Below are 20,351 nucleotides of genomic sequence, written 5' to 3'. Positions count from 1 at the left end.
TTTCCACCATGTCGTCAATGTATATCTCGATCTCCTTTCGAATCTTGCCTTCAAACATCTTTTCTCCCAACCGCTGAAAGGTAGCACCCGCATTTTTCAGGCCGTAGGGGCATCCTGGTGTAACAGTAGGTCCCCCTTTCTACCACGAAGGTGGTTTTTTCTTGGTCAGGCCCATATATCGTGACCTAATTGTACCCCATCGATGCATCCATGAAGGAAAACACCTTATATCCTGTCGTTCTATCCACTAACTCATCCACCCGGGGCATAGGGTAACAATCTTTTGGGCATTCCTTGTTTACATCTGTGAAGTCCACACACATTCTAACCTTGCCGTTCTTTTTTGGTACCACGACCACGTTTGACAACCACTCCGTAAACTCTACCTCCCTTATTATCCCGCCCCCTTCAGCCGTAACACCTCTTCGCGAATACCTTCTGTGTATTTGGCTCTTATGCTCCTCATCTTTTGTCTTACTGGCTTAGCATCTTCATTCATATGCAAATGATGACAGGCGTACTATGGGTCTAAACCAGTGATATCCTCGATTACCCATGCAAATACATTAGTATTGTCCATAAAAAACTGCACCAGCTTGCATTTCCATTCTTCCGGCAAGTCAGCTCCAACCGATGTAAACTTTTATTCATCTCCCACCCCAAGGTTCACCACTTCCAACTCATCTAAAGTTTTTGGTCCCAGCGGAGGCTCGTACACTTCTATTTTCACTGCCTCCTGTAATTGCTATGTTGACCTTGGTTCGTGTGACGGCCCCTCCCCTTTGGTGCCACGGACCATATTTTTTTACTGTAACTTGATGGATGTTCTGTGCTGCCACTTGATCCCCCCTTATTTCGTACGTTCCCCCATTAGCTGGGAAGCGGACCACTTGGTAAAATGTCGATGGGATGGCCTTCATTTCGTGGATCCATTTTCTCCCTAAGATAGCATTATACTGGGAGCTAGAATCCACCACCATAAATCTTGTGAATACCGTTGTCAGGGCAGCTGTAACTGGTAACATCAATTCCCCCATGGGCTCTGTCATGCTGCTATTGAACCCATACAGATTGGTTTGAGGAGCTTTCAACTGATTTCTACCTATATTCATCTCCTCCATGGCCCCCTTGAACAACAAATCTACTGAACTTCCGCAGTCTATCAACACTCTCTTTACCAGATAGTTACCCATCGTTATAGTAATCACCAATGCATCCTCATGCGGGGAAATTACTGACTCCAAGTCCTTCAGGGTGAACATTATGCCTTCCTCTCCCCGCCGCAGTTCCTTTAACTAACAGCGGTATCGATGACCTTGTTCACCTATTGTGGCTTCATTTGTCTTTCTCACCTTTTCTATGTGTGCATTTCTTCCCAGGGTTTCTCCACTAAAAATGACATTGATGGTACCTAGAATTCTAGCCGGAGTAGGCACTCTCTCGGCTTGGCAAACCTCTGCAACAAACTCCCTGAGCATCCCCTTTTCAATCATTCTCTCCACTAACCACTTCAAAGCATAACATTCATTCGTGGCATGATTCCTTATTTGATGATAGGCACAAAATGGCTTCCCTTCTATTGCCACCGGTGTGCTTCGCGGACCCTCAAAGTACTGTTGCCCCTTAATTAGAGGCAAGATTTCCTCTAAGGGTCTGTTAAGAGGTGTCTGTTCGATTTCTCGGTATGGCTTCCTCTCTCGGATATCCCTTCTGCCGCGGTCTCCCATCCTATCCGGACCTCGACTCTCCCCTCTGTACACTCCTTTCTCTCTTTCTTCCATTCTGCTTTTTCCTTTCCGATCATCTCGGTCAACAGCCTGCACTGCCTTTCCCGCTCTCTTCTGTTCCTTCGCGTTCCTCTGCATTATATCCTCGTAGCGTATGTATTTTTCTACCTTGGGATACAAAGCATGCAACGAAGTGATTTCGATTTTGGAAACCGACTCATGAACCCTGGTTCCCGCCCTCAAGCCGTGTTGGAAGGCTATTACCGCGGTATGCTCATCCAAATTTTCCACTCTCAATGTCTCCTCCTTGAACCTGCATAGGAACTCTCTCAATGATTCAGCGGACCTTTGTTTTATGTTAAACAGAGCCGCGATATCAACCACCCTTCTTTTCTAGTGTATGAAGTGGTCAACAAACGCGCGCTCCAGTTCTTCAAACTTTTTGATGCTCCGCGAAGCCAACCGATAATACCAATCCGAGGCTCCCCCCTTTAAACTTGCGGGGAACATCATGCAGCGAAGCCCATCATAGTTACTCTCCTGGCACAATGGCATCTGCTGCCGAAAATGGTGCAAATGATCCGTCGGATCTCCCTTCCCATCATACCTCTCGAACCTGGGTTGGGATAACCTCTTGGGCACTTCCTAATTCCATATCGAATCTACCAGTGGGTTTTTGTTGAGGCTTGCAACCTCCTTCTGCGTAGCACTCTGGTTTGTTTTTTCTGCTGTGTGGGTTATCTCCCTATCCTTCTCAATCATAGCATGTACTACCTCCAATGTGATACCCACCGTTTGTTCTGCGTCCGGTGGTGGGTGTTCCTCATTTTCCCCCTCCATTTCGCTGCTCCGATGATCATTCCGCTCTGTCTCACCATGTGTAATCCCTCTCTCCTTTCTCAACTCGTCATTCTCATTTCGTAGCCTGACTATCTCCTCTTGGAGAAGTCTGGTAGCGTCCGCCGCCACGTCAGATACCTCTTCTTCTCCTACTCTTTCTTCCTCTCCTACCCTTTCCACCTCGGTGCTCTCCGTTTCCTCCACCACTTCTCTAACCGTTGCTTTCTTAGGTCTCCCTACTCCTCTTTTCACTACAGTAGCCATTTTTCTTTCGGGTCCCCATAGACGGCGCCAAATGTAACTACAAAAATTACACCCTATGAAATTACTAGTCTCTTTCTTCTTCTCTCTCCTCGTCTTTTTTCTCCCCCCTTCTTTTCACCTCTTTTTTGTCCTTATACTTTTCTTCTTTCTAACCGCTCTCTCTTGTCCGTCCATCCACCCTAATCATACGTGCATCAGCTTGCCACCTATCCCATAACATACACCGCAGTTCTCGGCGGATATGATGTCGCGGCTCAGATCCGCTGCACCCGGTCTTCTCATCACTATTCTGTATACGGACCCTTAGCCACCAACGATGTTATATATCACGAATTTGATCCCTACACACCTCAAAATCTATATATACACGATGAGAGAGGAGAAACCCATACCTTTGAACGTCCAGTAATCGGCTCATGAAGTACTGCCGCACCATGCGTGGTAAGCCAATCTTTTACCTATTTTATTTCCGTCTTTTTTCAAGTTAAACTATTGCAATCACATGCAACATCTCTCGGATTTTATAAATAAGATTGGAAATAAGAACTCATACCTTGCAAACGTCCCAGAGAAAGAATAGGAGATCGTGTCGAAGTGCCACACACTCCAAACCAGGCTATGTTATGGTAATGCATTTTTTTTTCTTTTCTTTTCAAACTAACAGTAATTCTTTGTGCAACATATAATGGAATCTCACTTACCTTATCCATACTTCGTAGCTTTACCCTCAATCTCACATCTTAGAATTTTGTCAATCTCGCATCTTAGAATTTTGTTGGACGACTTGTGAGACTAGAAAAACAATTTCCTGGCAAAGAATAGGTACGGACATTATTTCTCTCATGACAGGTTAGTACAATATACATGATATACATAAAACTATAATGCAATTATGTTATTAGTGGAATATTCATGAGTTGTTAGATCATGACAGGTATGAACAAAATTATTTGAATGATATTTTAGTAGAAAAAGTACATGGTTTAGTTAGGATATATTGGCTTCAGAATTTTCTACATACTTTGTGTTTGTAGTGTCATCCTAGATTTTTCATCATAAGCCATCCAAATTAAACCAAGTTTTTTGAAAACAAATCATGTTTTTTTAAAAATTCATTTTCAAAATCAATTTTGAAAACAATAAAAAACAAAAATATATTTTTTTTTGTTCCACAGAATAAGAAATTAAATACCACATATGATTGAATAACAAGTGAGGGTGGGGGATAAGTTACCGACAAGAAGATAAGCATGAGGACGACCATAGGATAAAAGTACTATCAAACTTGGCACCTATGAATTAGATGATATTCTTTTCCCTTTGATTGTTTGATCTTCACAAAGCACTGAACGACACTCAAAAACATTCTTCCAAAACAAATAGAGCATAAAGCATAGGACCAATCTTTTAGAGACAATTTCCTAATACATCACAATCACTAGTAGGGAATCCTCCAATGCCTTCCATTTTTTTTTTCTTTTTTTGCCTCGAGTACTTCTCGACTATGAGACATAGTGGACTTAGAGATCAAGAGCGGACTTTCATGGAACTGTAACATAGGCTTAGGTGATGGGTTTAGAAAGAAGGGATAGGATCAAAAAAATTCTTTTGGAGTAGAACTTGTCATATAAAAAGGGGATGTACAATGATGAGATGATATAGATCCCAAATCTTTAAATGAAACTGCCCCTTGTTTAGGTTTTCCATTTTGGACCGGTGTTGATTATTTTGTGCAACTCTAAGCATTTTGAGTTCTAACACGGTTTTGATTTTTTTTTTTCAACACCTTTTGATAATATGGGGATTGCAATTCGAAGATCAATTATGGATGGAATGATGCCCCTAGACCATGACAAGTTCTATAAAAATAGGTATGGGTAATCTATGGGTAGGCTAAGGATTTATTAGGCTTCCTAAAAGATATGGGCTCATATTGTGAGAAACAAAAGAATAAGCTAAGGCTCAAATGGGCTTCAATCGGGAACATATGATATTAGGTAGGTTAACTAGGCTAAAAAAAAACAAGCACAGATGGCATGTTTCATCGTCTCTCTAAGATTTCCACTATACTCTTCGTCTCAAAAAAAAACAAAGTTGGGTAAAAAGTAGTACCTTTTTAATTGGTCGGCATTAGTAGGATTTTCCATGTAGAATCTTCATAGTGAATGGACATTCACTGTTGGGTTTGAACTTTTTGGTTCATTGATTCCACTCTAGTCTGGATCCGCTCGCCCAGCTTTACTTGTAATAATTTGTCTCCATTGGTATCTAAGTCCCACTAGAAAATCAATGTCCTCCTTCATATCTCTGCTCTCAAAAATGTTGATCGTAGATGAACTCCTTTGAGCATTCTGCTCTTTGATGTAGTCATATTTGAGTTAGTTGACTTCTTTGATAGATAGCTCTCATGTCTTCGATCGATGCAAATGGATGCTAATGATGCAATATAGAGTTTGCCCTCTCCACAGTAGGGTAGGTGATTAGATGATTGGCTAAGTAGCTGTTGATTGATGGAATGTAGAATTTGCCCTTTCTACGGTAGGGTAGTTGATCAAATGATGTTGTGGAGCTTTGCCCTCTCCACAAGGGTAAATGCAAAATAATGAATGTTGATATTGGGTGATCTTGAACTTTTGAAAAATCTTCTCAAACATAACCACTGAACTTTCTTCCTCATCAATTTCTTCTTCTTAGTGAGTGATTTCTTTATTTTCGAACAACGGTCATCACGTGCCATCTTGTGACAATTTGGTTGTCGTAGCTCTCAACACTTCATTGAATTCATTCAGTAACTTGTTCAGGCTTCCACACTCAGAGGGGATCAAGGTTATACCAATCTGCACATAATGTGGTTCATCTGTGGTGCCAAGGTTGATGGTATTTGTCTTCATAATGACTAGCGTCTGTCAATCCTCAGATTGCTCATGACAAAGAATGGACTTAGTAGCTTCATTGTCCATTTCTACTTCATTGTCATGGGGAGGGGATCATAATAACATGCACAAGTCATTCAATCATCTTGCACTAAGGCGAGTAAATTATATCTGTGTGATTTTGGAAACTTTTTTTTTTTAATTTTTTAATTTTTTTTTATTTTTTTGGGTTTTTGAAATATCTGGATTTTTTTGGATTTTGGAAATATTTGATTTTTTTTTTGGAATTTTGAAATAAATGATTTTTTTTTCATCAAATAAAAGAACAAAACAAACTAATTGAGAGTAGAAAACTTATCTGTGCCAAGCAGTGGACCAGCATCAAATATTTGAGAGAAATTAATCCGAAACCCATCAACCAATGTTGTAGCTCCATGCATGAGTGACGAATTTCCTGAATGATGTGGTACCTCCATGAACAACATATCAAACTTCTTGACGCTTTGTGATTTATATGCCACACATCCTACGAAGTCAGCTTTCCATCCAAGGTCTAGTGCATGAATGTCATCAAAGACACATGAGTGCCAAGACGTGCCCCTAGCTTGAAAGTGATGGTGATGATTGTAAAACTCCTATTTTTTTTGTACAATATTATTTTACAATATTTAGTAATTTTGAATTAGATATTTAATGCATGGTCAATATGCTAGAAAATTTGGGTTGAATTTTATTATAGAAAGAGAAAAGAGAGAAAACAAGAGAATATTTTTGAAATTTGTATTAAAGGAATTTAGTATTTTGAATTTTAAGTTTTTGTAGAGATTTTTAATATTTGGAAAGTTTTCAAAAGAGATGTTAATATAAGGTATATAATAAATATAGTACTTTTAATAAAAAATAATATTCTATATTTATGAATAGAGATATTTGGTAAATAGGAAAATTTCTTTATTAAGGTGAGATAATATGATAAGAATTCTATTGTTATGGAATGTAAACTTTTATTCAACGGAAAGTAATAGGAAGTTTTTAGTTGTTAAGGAAACTAATGTGTAGATAATTTAAAATTATATAATTATCTTAGTTTATTTATCTAAAGAATATGGTTTCACTTAGAACAAAACATAAAGAAAAAAATATATATAAAAGAGAAAAAGAAATCAAAAAAAGATTACAAAGAATAAGGGAGAAAGAAAAAAAAATGTATAATGAATAAATGGAGTATTTATATTACTTGGTAATATGGATTTTACGTGGCGTGGATTTTTATCTATGATTGTTCTTTCGATGGCAACAACAAAAAGGTGAGTAGACCTCACTAATTAGTCATTTCAATTATTTGGTTGTTGATTCCTATATATTACATTCAATTAATTAGAAAACAAATAAATATATGTTGCATATCTTGAAATTTTAAATATTAGTGTATAATTAATAGTCTCGAAACGGTTGTTGTAATTTTAAGGGTTCATATTTTATTTTCATAGATCAAATTTAATAATACAAAGTACTTATTAACGTTCAATAACGTAAAATAGATAAAAGAAAATTATTAAATTGTATTAGTGAGTAGACCTCACTAATTAGTTATTTATTTATTTATTTTGTTATTGATTCTCAATTTAATTAAATTGAAAAACAAAGATGCACGATTTAATTTTATATTGGTACATAGAATGCTAAATATTAGTTTGTGTGTAGTTGTAGTTGTCATGAAATGGTAGAGATCAATCCCGTTTTACATTTAATTACATTAAGTTAATTAATAGTCCATAGTCCTTACTACCGTTATATAATATAAAATAGATTATAAGAGAAGAAAAATGTTTATGTAGTAGTTAACCGATTTGTTTTAATGATGAAATGAATAAATGATAGACTTTCGGATTTATTACAATATATGCATTAGGTGTTGTTTTTGTATGGGAAATGATATTTATTTTGTTAGCAACGTGATATGTGTAGAAATGTTGTAATGAGAAATGTATTAAGTGTTAAGATATGTATTTGGTGTTTAAAAAGTGTTTAGAATGGATTAGAAATTATTTAGCCATGAATCAAAATGTACGTATATTTTTGGTGTAATATTATGCCCTTGTTGAAATGCTATAAAATTATTGTGCAATATTTTATGGAGTGATTATGACATTTATTTTGTTGTAAGTTGGAATTTATGTAAGTTGGAAATGTCATAATATTACACCAAAAATATACATACATTTTGATTCCTGACTAAATAATTTATAATCCATTCTAAACACATTTTAAACACCAAATACATATCTTAACACTTAATACATTTCTCATTACAACATATTTACACATATCATGTGCTAACAAAATAAATATCATTTCCCATACGAAAACAACTCCTAATGCATATATTATAATAAATTCGAAAATCTATCATTTATTCATTTCATCGTTAAAACAAATCGGTTAACTACTACGTACACATTTTTCTTTTCTTATCCTCTATTTTATATTATACAACGGTAGTAAGGACTATGGACTATTAATTAACTTCATGTAATTAAATTTAAAATGGGATTGATCTTCACCATTTTATGCCAAGTACAACTACACACAAACTAATATTTAGCATTCCACGTACCAATATAAAATTAAATCGTGCATCTTTGTTTCTCAATTTAATTAAATTGAGAATAAACAACCAAATAAATAAATAAATAACTAATTAGTGAGTGTTTCACCTCTAACCCTCTTGGAACTACAATTTACTGTTTCTCAAGCACTATTACAACTCACAACACTATTTGTTTTCCTCTTACACTATTTCAACTACGGTTCGCTATATATCCACCACTACTCCTTCCTCTTGCACTATTCACTCCCCTCTTTTTGGGTTGCCTCTCCTTGGAATAATGAATCCTCCCCTCTCTTCTCTCTCCCTTTCTTTTCTCTTTATATCTTTCCCTCTCTCAATCCTAGCCTTCCACCTGTCCCTCCATCTCGCGGCCCTCTTCTCTCCACGTGTAGGGTTTTCGTACCGCGACCCACTGTCCTTGCTCCGATCCTATGCACCGCTGTGATATACCTTTCGTTGACTCGGGCGCATCTACCTGTTGATATCCTTGGTCCCTTATCCTACCACCACAGATGCTTCCTCTCGAGTCCGCGATCATGCTGCGATCAGGGAGTCGAGAGTCCGCCTTGTTCCATCTTCCGGTCGTGGCCCTACACCTTTCCTTGCATCGCTGGATTCACGAGCACCCACGCGCATACGGCCTGCACCTCCTCGTTTCTTGTGTCTCCACGCGTCACACACTGGCTGGTCCCTTTTGGTGTCTCCTCGATTTCAGCTCCTCTCAAATTACATTTTTACCCTTCACTCTTATAAAAAGCCCGCTCGATTCTCCTTCTCTCTCATTTAGTCTTCCACTTTCCTCTAAGTCTTTTTCTTTCCTTTTCTCAACACCACTCAATCCTCTCCTCTTGTTTGGTTGCTCCGATCAAGCGCGCGGTTGTCTTCTCTGGTTTCCTTCTGCTAAGGCTCCTGTACTAGCTGCTCTCCCCCTTTCCTTAGGTTGGCCTTTTTCTCTAACTAGTTCCCTTTACTTGCTGTATTATGCATTTCCCCTTTGAATTAGATATTCTCCATAAAGTCTTCTTCCATAAAGTCTTCCCCAAATGTCGGATTCCGGATCCGACGCCTCTTCCTCCTCCCCTTCTCGCGGTGTTGCCTCTCCACCTCCCCCTGATCCGACCGAGGACTCCATCCACCTTCGGGCAACCTTTTGCCCTTCCGCCGCCTCCTCTCTGTAGCCGTAGACCTAACCTAGAAACTGTTAAGGTGGCTTATGGTATCCCTACTGACGTCATCTTAGAACATGTGCCTAATCTAACTTACTTTCTTCATCTGGTCCCTTATAAACTGGGGTGTCTCATGGCCACGGTAGGGCAGATCGTTGCTGGCCTCCGCTTACCCCTAACACGTCTCGACGTCAAGGTGTGTAACCATTTTAACATCCCCCCTTGCCAAGGTATTGGCAACTTCTAAAGGGTCATGTATGCTGCGAACCATTACAACCGATCTGGAATACCCAAGATAACGGTTCGCGACATGACCGCTCACTTTTATATCGAAAAGAGCACCAAGGATGTCAGTGTGGGATATCATTCTTTCTGTGTCTGTCCCAGAAAACAATATTTTGTCCTCCATGTCACCTCGTCAGACAAGGTGTGGCACCATTATCCGCTGTACATCTCAGGAAACTTCCTATCTGCGGATCTTCCTCCCGAACTGAACCTTAATCATCTGGCTTTCCTTCCCAGTGGTGAGTCCCCTTTTTATTTATCCTTATCGGTGTATGTTCCTCGCTTTCTCATCTGATCTTGCAACTCCTTTCTACAGGTTGGCGTCCGGACTCAAAGTCGCGACCTTACGACCACATCTTCTCCACCATCTTTTAGAAGCTCCACGATCTTGGACCCTCTCAAGCCACGGTACTTGGGATTGATCCTACCACAACCACTCCACTACTATCTGACCCCCAATTGAAGGTTATTGGAGGGTATAATTCCCCTTTTTTTCATCCCCCTCCACCCAAGGAGAGAAAACTGTGGAACTCCCCGCCTCCCAGAAAAAGCCAACACAACAAGAAATCTCTCCACCTCCCAGCACCTACCCGCCGTCACCCAACACCCTCTTCCAACTCCCCTTCTCATTCCATAGCCCATCCTTCCTTCCAATCCCTGACCACGTGAGAAGATCAATACCTATCTCCTCATTCTCCCTCTGTAACTTCCCCCCCCCCCCTCTGACGTGGGTGCCAACAAGCGAAAGCTTTTCGACAGCGACTCGGATGAGGATGCTGTCACCGAAGTTGTCCTCTCCCCTGCCGCCGGCTCATCTCCTGTCCTGGAGTCTAAGCATTCGCGGACTTCTGTGTCTGAGGAGAATCCCGCCAATTAGCCTACTTCCCTACCTGCTGCCCCCTCTCGTACGGAACAGCGGCCTGGGAAGGAGGTGGCTCCCCAATTTGGCAAAGGGGTTGCTGACCTTGTGCCTGCTTTCTGCCCTGCCTTCAAGGTCGAAACCGCACCATCAATATCAATGACTCAACCTTGGATAACTTGGCAGTGGCCTCCTCCCTGTTCTATGGGTCCCATCTCCCTAAAGATCTTGCGTATGCTGAAGGGGGCTCCTTTGATAATCACCAAACTTCATTCTACACTAGCTGGGAGAAGGTACCCTTTTCCTCACCCTAGGTAACTTTCCTCCTCTTTTCTAAGTAACCTGACTCTTGCTCTCTCTTTCAGATGAGCTTGGATATCTCCTACATGATCCGCGGTTTCTTTGGCGCAAGGGCCAGAATTGAACAACTGGATAAAGGCGCCGCCGCCTTGAGCGGCGAGGCGGTGAAGGAACTAGATAAGCTCAGAGCCCAGGACAAGCTCAAGACTGTTGAGGCCTCCCACCTTGCTTATATGGATAAGGTTACTGACCGCTTGGGTAATTAGCGCGAAACCCTCCTATCGCAGCACAATATAGCCATCGCATCCCTTTCCCAGAAGCACAAGGACGATACAGCGGCCCTCCTCAAACAACATGAAGCTGACATGGTGACAAGAGGGTGGCCAAGAAGGTCAAGGAGGAGTACGATAGACTTATCAAAGAAGGCCGCCTCCTTCCTGAAACACCTGTCGCTGCTCCTGTCTCTGAGGTCGCGGTGGTACCCCTGGAACCCGCTTCTGAGGTAGCTGAATTGGTGGCCGGGGCGATTGACGTAGCTGTAGATGCTGTCATAGAGGAGGCCGCCGATGCAGTGATTTGTGAAGATGCTTAAATCTCCCTTGTGTTTAGAGTAGCTTTGTTGTGCCCTGGCTAGGTCCCATTTGTTGTTGTTTTTTTTTTTTTTTAAATAGTAAGCTAGGGTTAGGCAGACCCTCACCTGTATTAAAATCAAGAACAACTTACATAGACATATCCACTGACATCCTCTTTAAGATTGGCTTACAAATCTATATCTAGAGGATGCCCAAAACCGACCGAACAAAACTATTATCTGCTCTAGAAACATGTCCATGAACTAACAATCTACCCAAGCCCAACACCAAAAAGAGGTCGGGCCCAAGGAGAGCAAACGGATCTGGGCGACCCGAACTCCTTCTTCTCAACCAACCCCAAGAAGCAACCCGGTCTAAGTGATGTCTTCCCCCCACAAAGTGAGGATTAACCAAATCTAGAAGTTATTACCAACTCATCTCCTCGAAACCCAAAAGCAAAGAATCATTACAAAGCTCATCAAAGCCAAAGAAATCATTTTCCAACCAATCGATCTATCATATCCACCCATAGAGAACGGTTGAGTGCTGCTATCACCTAGTTTACGCCAAACACTGTTGATTCAAGTTCCAAACTTGCGCGAAGTTCTCACACGATTCAAACTAGTTCGGCCTAAAACCTGGGAACAACCACGAGTAATGGAGCCTTGGTTTCAAAACAAACCAAACTCGAAAGGATTTCTACAGATCAAGAGGGTTCAACAATCTTCTCAACCAATGAGCGATGAACAAATGTACCGCCTTTTCAGGATCGCGGCTACATCAAAATCCAACATGCTTTCGGCCAAGACTGAAACTTTGACATTTTGAATGTGAAACCGATTCAATTTCACATTCCCATACCCCCTTGGTAGCCTCCAAACGGTTGTACAAGATCTAAGTTTGGAATTCATTTCGGGATTAGATCGCAGAACAATTGCTTATGCTAAGAAAGCAAACATAAAACAAAAATCGACCTCGGCTCCTCTCTTCAAAACCCAACCTCAACAAAAACTATCGGGCAAGAAATAAATTGATCCCAAATGCCAAGATCCGCCCATAGAGAATAGGGTTGTTTAAAAACAGCTCCTACCTTGAACTCCTCGTTTGTTTCCGTCAAGCCACGAGAATGAATCAAGTTCCAAACTTTACAAGTTCTCCCACCAGATCCAACCTCTACTCAACTCCAACCTCCAAGGACATCCATGATAATGGACCAATACTTTCACACAACACTAACTTCGGTATGTCTTACGGATCTTGAGGAATAGCTCGACCCATGGCCAATGACAACGGAACCTTGACAACCATAAAATTTTCCCATACGAGTCGGGTAAAAAGAAGAAAAAAAAAAAGAAAGAGAAGAAGCTAGATGACGGTCCGGGTTGATTGATAAATGGGTTTTGCCTTTTGTTTGTTGTTGTTTTTGTCACACTTATTATGCTACTTTTTGTCATGCTATATTTTGTTTTATTTCCCCTCCTAACGGTTGAGGAGGACTGATTGTGATGTTTGTATTATTCACCTTGGCCAATATGTTTTTCATCTATGCTTTATCTATGTGTGGGCCCAATAGTAGTGAAGCCCATACTTGCACCTTTATCTCTTCTGCTGGGAGCAACTCGATTTGCCTTCCCTCTCTTAACTCATTAGTTTGCTTGCCTCTGTCTAGGCCGGGGCACCTCACCTTCTCTTTACTCAGGTTGGACCCCTTGTCCGCGGCCCATGGAAACCCCCCTGCCTCCACTTGCCTAGGACCTCATATCCATCCTTGGGCAACTCATTTTGCCCCCGTTGAGCTCGGACCTCTCATCTGTGAAGGGCTCCTCCCCTCCATTTCCTTCACTCTGAAGGACAAGCAAAGTTCATGCAACAGTATCCATCCCAAAAGTGCTATGGTTTTATATATATACAAATAGCTCATGCCGCTAATAGCTTCTTTCCTTACATTCACTCGTGAAACTTTTTCAACAATCTTATATTCCACGGTCTCTCTACCATTCTCCCTTCCAGGGTTTGCAACCTGTAGGTACCTATCCCTCCCACATCAACCACCGTGTAGGGTCCCTCCCAAGTTGGACCCAATTTCCCCTCGCTCATTTTCTTTGTGCTGGGGGTCACTTGTCGAAGCACCATGTCTCCTACCTTAAATCTCCTCAACCTCACCCTTTTGTTGTACTGCCTTTGTAGGCGGCGATGATATTCTTCCAGTTTAATGCGCGCGGTGTCTCTTCTCTCTTTTCGGCCAAATTCATGTCCCTGGATAGGATGCCCCAGTTTGACCCATCCTCGACAGCTCGGGTTCTAGTGGTTGCCGCCACCATTTCTGACGGAATCACAGCCTCTACTCCATATGCTAATGAAAAGGGCATCTCCTTGGTAGTGGTCCGGGGGTAGTTCGATATGCCCACAACACATGGTTTAATTCGTCGGCCTAGGCCCCTTTCTTGTCTTCCAGTTTCCTCTTGAGATTGTTAAGTATGATTTTGTTAGAGGACTCAGCCTGTCCATTGCCCTCGGGGTTGTACGGGGCCGAGAATCTCGGCTTAACATGATAGGACTGCAAAAACCTCTTCACTTTCGATCCCCGTGAACTGGGTTCCATTGTCCGCGATAATAGCATAGGGTAGCCCAAACCGACATATAATATTCTCCCACAAGAATTTGACCACTTGCACCTCCTTCGCCTACTGCAGCGGCACGGCCTCAATCCACTTTGTAAAGTAGTCGGTTGCGGCCAACATGAATCTCCTCTTACCACTGGCCATGGGCAGCGGCCCCACTATATCGATGGTCCACATCGCGAACGGCCATGGACTAGACACGTTGTGCAGCGGCTCTGCTGGGGCAAATATCAGTTGAGAAAACCTCTGACATTTCTCATATTTTTTGGCAAACTCCACAACATCCCTTTTCATGTGAGGCCAAAAGTATCCTTATGTTAACAATCGATGCACCATTGTCCTACCCGCTGAATGGCTCCCACAATCTCCCCCGTGTAGCTCCCCGAGCACCTCTTGCGCCAGCCTCGGCCCCAAACATTTCAGTAAAGGTCCGTTGAAATTCCTTCTATACAATTCTCCTCCTATCAGCGTGTACCTCTGGGATGCCTGTTCCAGTCTTTGTTTTTCTCTGGGTCAATCACCCCTCCCCCCTCCCACCAAGAACTGCTTAAAAGGCTTCATCCATACTTCGTCCTCCTCCGCGGTGTTCAGTATCTCCAGAGGCTCCTCGGTACTCGGTCTATCCAACTTCCTCACCTCGATGATTCTCTCCTCGAACCATGGCATGGCGGCGGCCACATAGGCGGCCAGAGCATCTGCGTGGCGATTCTCCCCATGATTCAAGTGAACGAATTGGATCTGCGTGAATTTCGCCGCCCAACTTCATAGGACTCCCAAATACCTGGCCATTCTGGGGCATCTTGCCGTGAACCCTCCATTTTCTTGGCACACCACTAAATTTGAGTCATAATACACGGTCAGTTCCTTCACGCCCAAGCTCTCAGCCATTCTCATGCCCGCAATCACTGCCTCATACTCTGCCTCATTGTTTGACGCTGCGAATCCCAACTTCATCGTCTGCTCTAGTCTATTGTTATCCGGTGTAACTAGTACCACGCCTATTCCGCTGCCTGCATCCGTTGCTGATCCATCTGCGAACACCCTCCAACCATTCCTCTCATCCCATGGGTTCAAGCGATCTAGTTCCTCTTCTTGCTCAGGCTCCAAAACTATCTCCTCCCCCCATGTAGGATCCTCTGCAGGGAATTCTGCCAAAAATTCTGCCACTGCCTGCGCTTTCTCCGCCATTCTAATATGATATTGGATCTCATATGAACTCAGCATCACTGCCTATTTCAATATTCTCCCCGACTTCTCCCCCCTCAGAGCTTGTTTAAGGGGCAAATTTGTAACCACGATCACTGCGTGAGATTCAAAATACGGCTTCAGCTTCAGGGCCGAGAATATCAAGGCAAGAGCATACTTCTCCACTCGACTGTATTTCTAGTCTCCGCATATAACAAAGTCTAACTCTGGAAGTACATTGTTTTTTCCATTTTATCCACCACACGAACGAGGACCGAGTTGATTGCATACTTCGTGAACCCCCAGATATAAATATAGTTTCTCTCCCAATTTGGGCCACGACAACAGAGGTGCTTCCCCCAGATACCTTTTTAGCTCCTGAAATGCTCTTTCACACTCCGCAGTCCATACGAAGTCTGTTGTGTTCCTCAACAGCCTATATAGCGGCCTCCACTTATCTGATGATTTTGAAATGAATCTGTTAAGGGCCGCGACTCTTCCCGCCAACCACTGCACCTCTTTCACCGTCTGAGGCGATGACATCTCCACCAATGACCTTATCTGCTCGGGGTTTGCCTCTATTCCCCACTGTATCACAATATACCCCAGGAATTTTCCCATGGTGACTCCAAACATGCACTTCTCTGGGTTAAGTTTCAAATTGTGGGCTCGCAGTATCCTGAATGTTTCCCTTAACCCCTCCAGATGCTTTGCCTCTGACATGCTTTTCTCTACCATATTGTCTATGTATATCTCAATACCCTTTCGAATCTTTCTTTCGAACATTTTCTCCCCCAACTGTTGGAAAGTGGCTCCTGCGTTCTTTAACCCGAACGACATTCTTGTATAGCAGTAAGTACCCCCTTCCACCACGAAGGAGGTCTTTTCTTGATCAGGTCCATACATTGTGACCTGGTTGTATCCCATGGATGCATCCATAAATGAGAACATTTTGAACCCCGCCATTTTGTCCACCAACTCATCTACTCGCGGCATAGGATAACTATCCTTGGGACACTCTGAGTTTACGTCTGTGAAGTCAACACACATTCGCACCTTGCTGTTTTTCTTTGGGACCACGACTATGTTGGACAGCCAGTCCATGAACTCCACCTCCCTTATGTTATGATCCCCGATCCCTCCGCCTGGCAACCTCCTCCCGGATTCCCTCTGCGTACTAAGGTCTCATTCCCCTTATTTTCTATCTCACTGGTTTTGCATCCTCCCTCATATGTAGTCGGTGAGATGCGAACTCAGGGTCCACCCCAGTGATATCCTCTATCCCCCATGCGAACACATCCCTATTCTCCGACAAGCACTGCACCAACTTACTTTTCCATTCCTCCGTCAGATTAGACCCTACCGATGTAAACTTCTCTTCTTCACCCTCTCCCAAATTTACTACTTCTATTTCATCCAAAGTCTTTGGGCCCACCGCGGCTTCCTCCGCCCCCTCCACTGCCCTGCACTGTAATTGCTATGCTTGCCTTTTTCTGGGGTTCGCTGATTCGCCTCCAGGTCCGCGGACCATTCTTTTAACTGTGTCCTGATGACTGTTCTTTGATGCCACCTGATCTCCACATACCTCGTACATTCTTGTTGGGGTAGGGAATCGAATAACTTGATAATAGGTCTAAGGCACCGCTTTCATCTCGTGTATCTATCTCCTCCCTAGGATCGCGTTGTATTGGGAGTTGGAATCGACCACCATAAATCTTGAGAACACTGTCATGGGCCCTGTCCATACAAGCTGGACCGCGGTGGCCATAGTTGCCCCGGATCAATCCTCATCTCCTCCAATGCTCCCCTAAACAGCAAGTCCACTGCGCTGCCATAATCAATTAGTACCCTCTTGACCATGTAATTACCCATCACCACTGTAATGACCAATGCATCTTCATGCGGAGTATCGACGGCTCGAAGATCTGCCCTAGAGAATGTAATCTTGTCTTCCCCCCGCCAGCGACTCGCCCCGTATCATTTGTCCCCGGGTAACTTCGTTGACTCTGAAATACCGGTCCTCCTTACTTTATCTCTGTGGGCATTGTGACTCATAACTTCTCCACTAAAAATAACATTTATGGTTCCCAATATTCTCCCTAGAGCTGGCACCGGCTCCCCATTTGGGGGTTCTGCTACAAATTCTCTCATCATTCCCTTCTCTATAAACCGTTGGACCAACCATTTCAATGCATAACAATCATTGGTTTCATGATTGCGTATCTGGTGATATTCGCAGTACGGCTTATTTGGCATTTTAGCAGGTACGGTTCGCGGGCCCTCGTACCCTTGCACATTTTTTATCAATGGCAATATCTCACTCAACGACCTTTTTAAAGGCGTATGTTCCATCTCCCGGTATGGCTTTCTCTCTTTTTGTTCTCTTCGCACTACTTCTCTCCCCCTTTCTGGACGCGATGACTGTTCGCGATATCTCTCGCTACCTTTGTCCCCCAGCTCTGTCTTTCTGCGATCCCCACTTTCTCTACCGATGACACTACCTTAGCTCCCCTATTAGACTCCTTCTGCATTGTGTCCTCATATCTGATATACTTCTCTACCCGTGGATATAGCTTGTGCAAGGTCGCAATCTCATTCTTTGCCACGAACTGATGGACACCCGTTCCAGTTCGCAGACCTCTCTTGAACGCTATCACTGCCGTCCTTTCATCCAAATTCTCCACCTTTAATGTCTCGGCCTTGAATCGGCATAGATACTCTCCGACAGACTCCGTAGACCTTTGTCTTACATTAAATAAGGTCGCGATGTCCACAAGCCGCCTCTTCTGATGTATAAAGTGATCTACAAACGCCTGTTCCAACTCTTGGAAATTAGTTATGCTCTTTGAAGACAACCGATAATACCAGTCCGAAGCTCCCCCCTTCATGATGGCTGGGAACATCATACACCGCAGCCCATCGTACCTCGCCTCTTGCCAAAGAGGCATCTATTGCCTGAAGTGATGAATGTGATCTACTGGGTCTCCTGTTCCATCGTATCTCTCGAATCTTGGCTGATTGAAACGTTTTGGTACCTCCGAAGTCCATATTGCATCCACCAGCGGATTGCGATTTAGTCCCACCACCACCTGACTGGCCGCTCCCATTTGAGTCTTTGTCTGTCGCAGATTTGCCTCCCAGTCGTTGTTTATCATTTCCTGGACTTGCTCCATTGTTAACTTGGTCACTGGGTTCTCCACCAGAGTTGGTCCAGCTCCCTCCCCATCCTCCGTTTTCTTACTCTCTGACTCCTCGCTTATCTCTCCCCGATCTCTTCCTCCACCCTTTCTCTCTCTTCTTAACTCCTCATTTTCTTCCCTCAGCCTATCAATCTCTTCTAGCATCAGCCGTGTTTCTTCCGCTGCTCGTCCCTCCTCTCGCTCTTCCCCTTCCTCTATCGTTGCTTTCGGCATCTGCTCTGGAACCCTCACCTTCTTTGGTCTACCCACCGCCTTCCTTGGTGCCATTTCTAGACTCTTGGTCCCCATAGACGGCACCAAATGTTTCACCTCTAACCCTCTTGGAACTACAATTCACTGTTTCTCAAGCACTATTACAACTCACAACACTATTTGTTTTCCTCTTACACTATTTCAACTATGGTTCACTATATATCCACCACTACTCCTTCCTCTTGCACTAATCACTCCCCTCTTTTTGGGTTGCCTCTCCTTAGAATAATGAATCCCCCCTCTCTTCTCTCTCCTTTTTTTTTTCTCTTTATATCTTTCCCTCTCTCAATCCTAGCCTTCCACCTGTCCCTCCATCTCGCGGCCCTCTTCTCTCCACGTGTAGGGTTTCCATACCGCGACCCACTGTCCTTGCTCGATTCTATGCACCGCGGCGATATACCTTCTGTTGACTCGGGCGCATCCACCCGCTGATATCCTTGGTCTCTTATCCTACCACCACAGTGAGGTCTACTCACTAATACAATTTAATCATTTCCTTTTATCTATTTTACGTTATTCAACGTTAATAAGTACTTTGTAATATTAAATTTGATTCATGCAAATAAAATATGAACCCTTATAATTATAACAACCGTTTCAAGACTATTAATTATACACTAATATTTAACATTTCAAGATACGCAACATATATTTATTTGTTTTCTAATTAATTAAATGTAATATATAGGAATCAACAACCAAATAATTGAAATGACTAATTAGTGAGGTCTACTCACCTTTTTGTTATTGCCATCGAAAGAATAATCATAGAAAATAATCCAAAAATTGAGAGTAATGGTTGTAATGGGGACCTTTTTTTGGTTTTTTGGTAGTAATATAACTTAAGTGGTTTCGTGATCGTGTACACACCGTTCCTTCCTCTTTTAGCAAAAAAATTCAAGTTTTCCCTCTCTTATCCGACCCTTTTCAAGGTTCCTTCTTTTTCTGATAAAATCCTCCATTGAACACAGTGTGAGTTCAGAGGAAGAATTTGAACCTAATCTAGCAATTGATTGTTGAAACCAAGATAGGTACTTAGTTGGACAATTTACAGCTTTTTCCAATGTTACAAACTCCAAATGTTGCAAGTCAATCCTCTAGAGAGGAAGGTAATAGTCTAGCTATGGTAAACAACCAAGAGCAAAATACTCAACCAAACCCCCCAGTCAACCCATCTACGAGCTGGAGTTCACTGTTTCAGGGAGGTAAGGACAGTCCCCCTGACACATCTCTCCAAAGATTTGATCTTCATATGATAGAGGGTGTTACCCAAGTACCTTTTGATCTATGATGGAAAGGTTTGAATGTGTGGAGAGATTATGTGGTGGGTTTTTTCTTGGAACAAAGGCTGCCATATCCGGTTATAAAGGAAGCCTTGAAGAAAAAATGGAGAACAAAGGGTGACTACGAGATGGTTGCGGATACTGAACTGTTCTACTTTAAGTTCTCCAATGAGGAAGATAAGAGGAAAGTGTTAGAAAATTCTCCTATTTATATTGCAGGGAAATATTTTATTGTTACCCAGTGGACACAGGATATTGAGAAAAGAAAGAGTACAGTGAAAGCAATACCAATTTGGGTAAATCTGTACAATGT

The 20,351-nt window shown here is 42.6% G+C and overlaps 2 protein-coding genes across 2 annotated transcripts; both read right to left on the bottom strand.

Annotated features, from left to right (window-relative positions):
- Positions 1 to 680: 680 nt before the first annotated feature.
- On the bottom strand, positions 681 to 1,193 carry LOC147488827 (uncharacterized). The gene has a single exon (XM_086574499.1). It carries the CDS (start codon positions 1,191 to 1,193, stop codon positions 681 to 683), a length of 513 nt encoding a protein of 170 aa, XP_086430625.1.
- Positions 1,194 to 17,693: 16,500 nt separating this feature from the next.
- On the bottom strand, positions 17,694 to 18,251 carry LOC147488826 (uncharacterized). The gene has a single exon (XM_086574498.1). It carries the CDS (start codon positions 18,249 to 18,251, stop codon positions 17,694 to 17,696), a length of 558 nt encoding a protein of 185 aa, XP_086430624.1.
- Positions 18,252 to 20,351: the final 2,100 nt, after the last annotated feature.

Source organism: Coptis chinensis, chromosome 7 (genome assembly GCF_015680905.1).
Source record: "Coptis chinensis isolate HL-2020 chromosome 7, ASM1568090v1, whole genome shotgun sequence".
NCBI classification, from domain to species: Eukaryota; Viridiplantae; Streptophyta; class Magnoliopsida; order Ranunculales; family Ranunculaceae; genus Coptis; species Coptis chinensis.
Note: the sequence above shows the minus strand (reverse complement) of the source record. Positions and strands in the feature narration are given on the sequence as shown.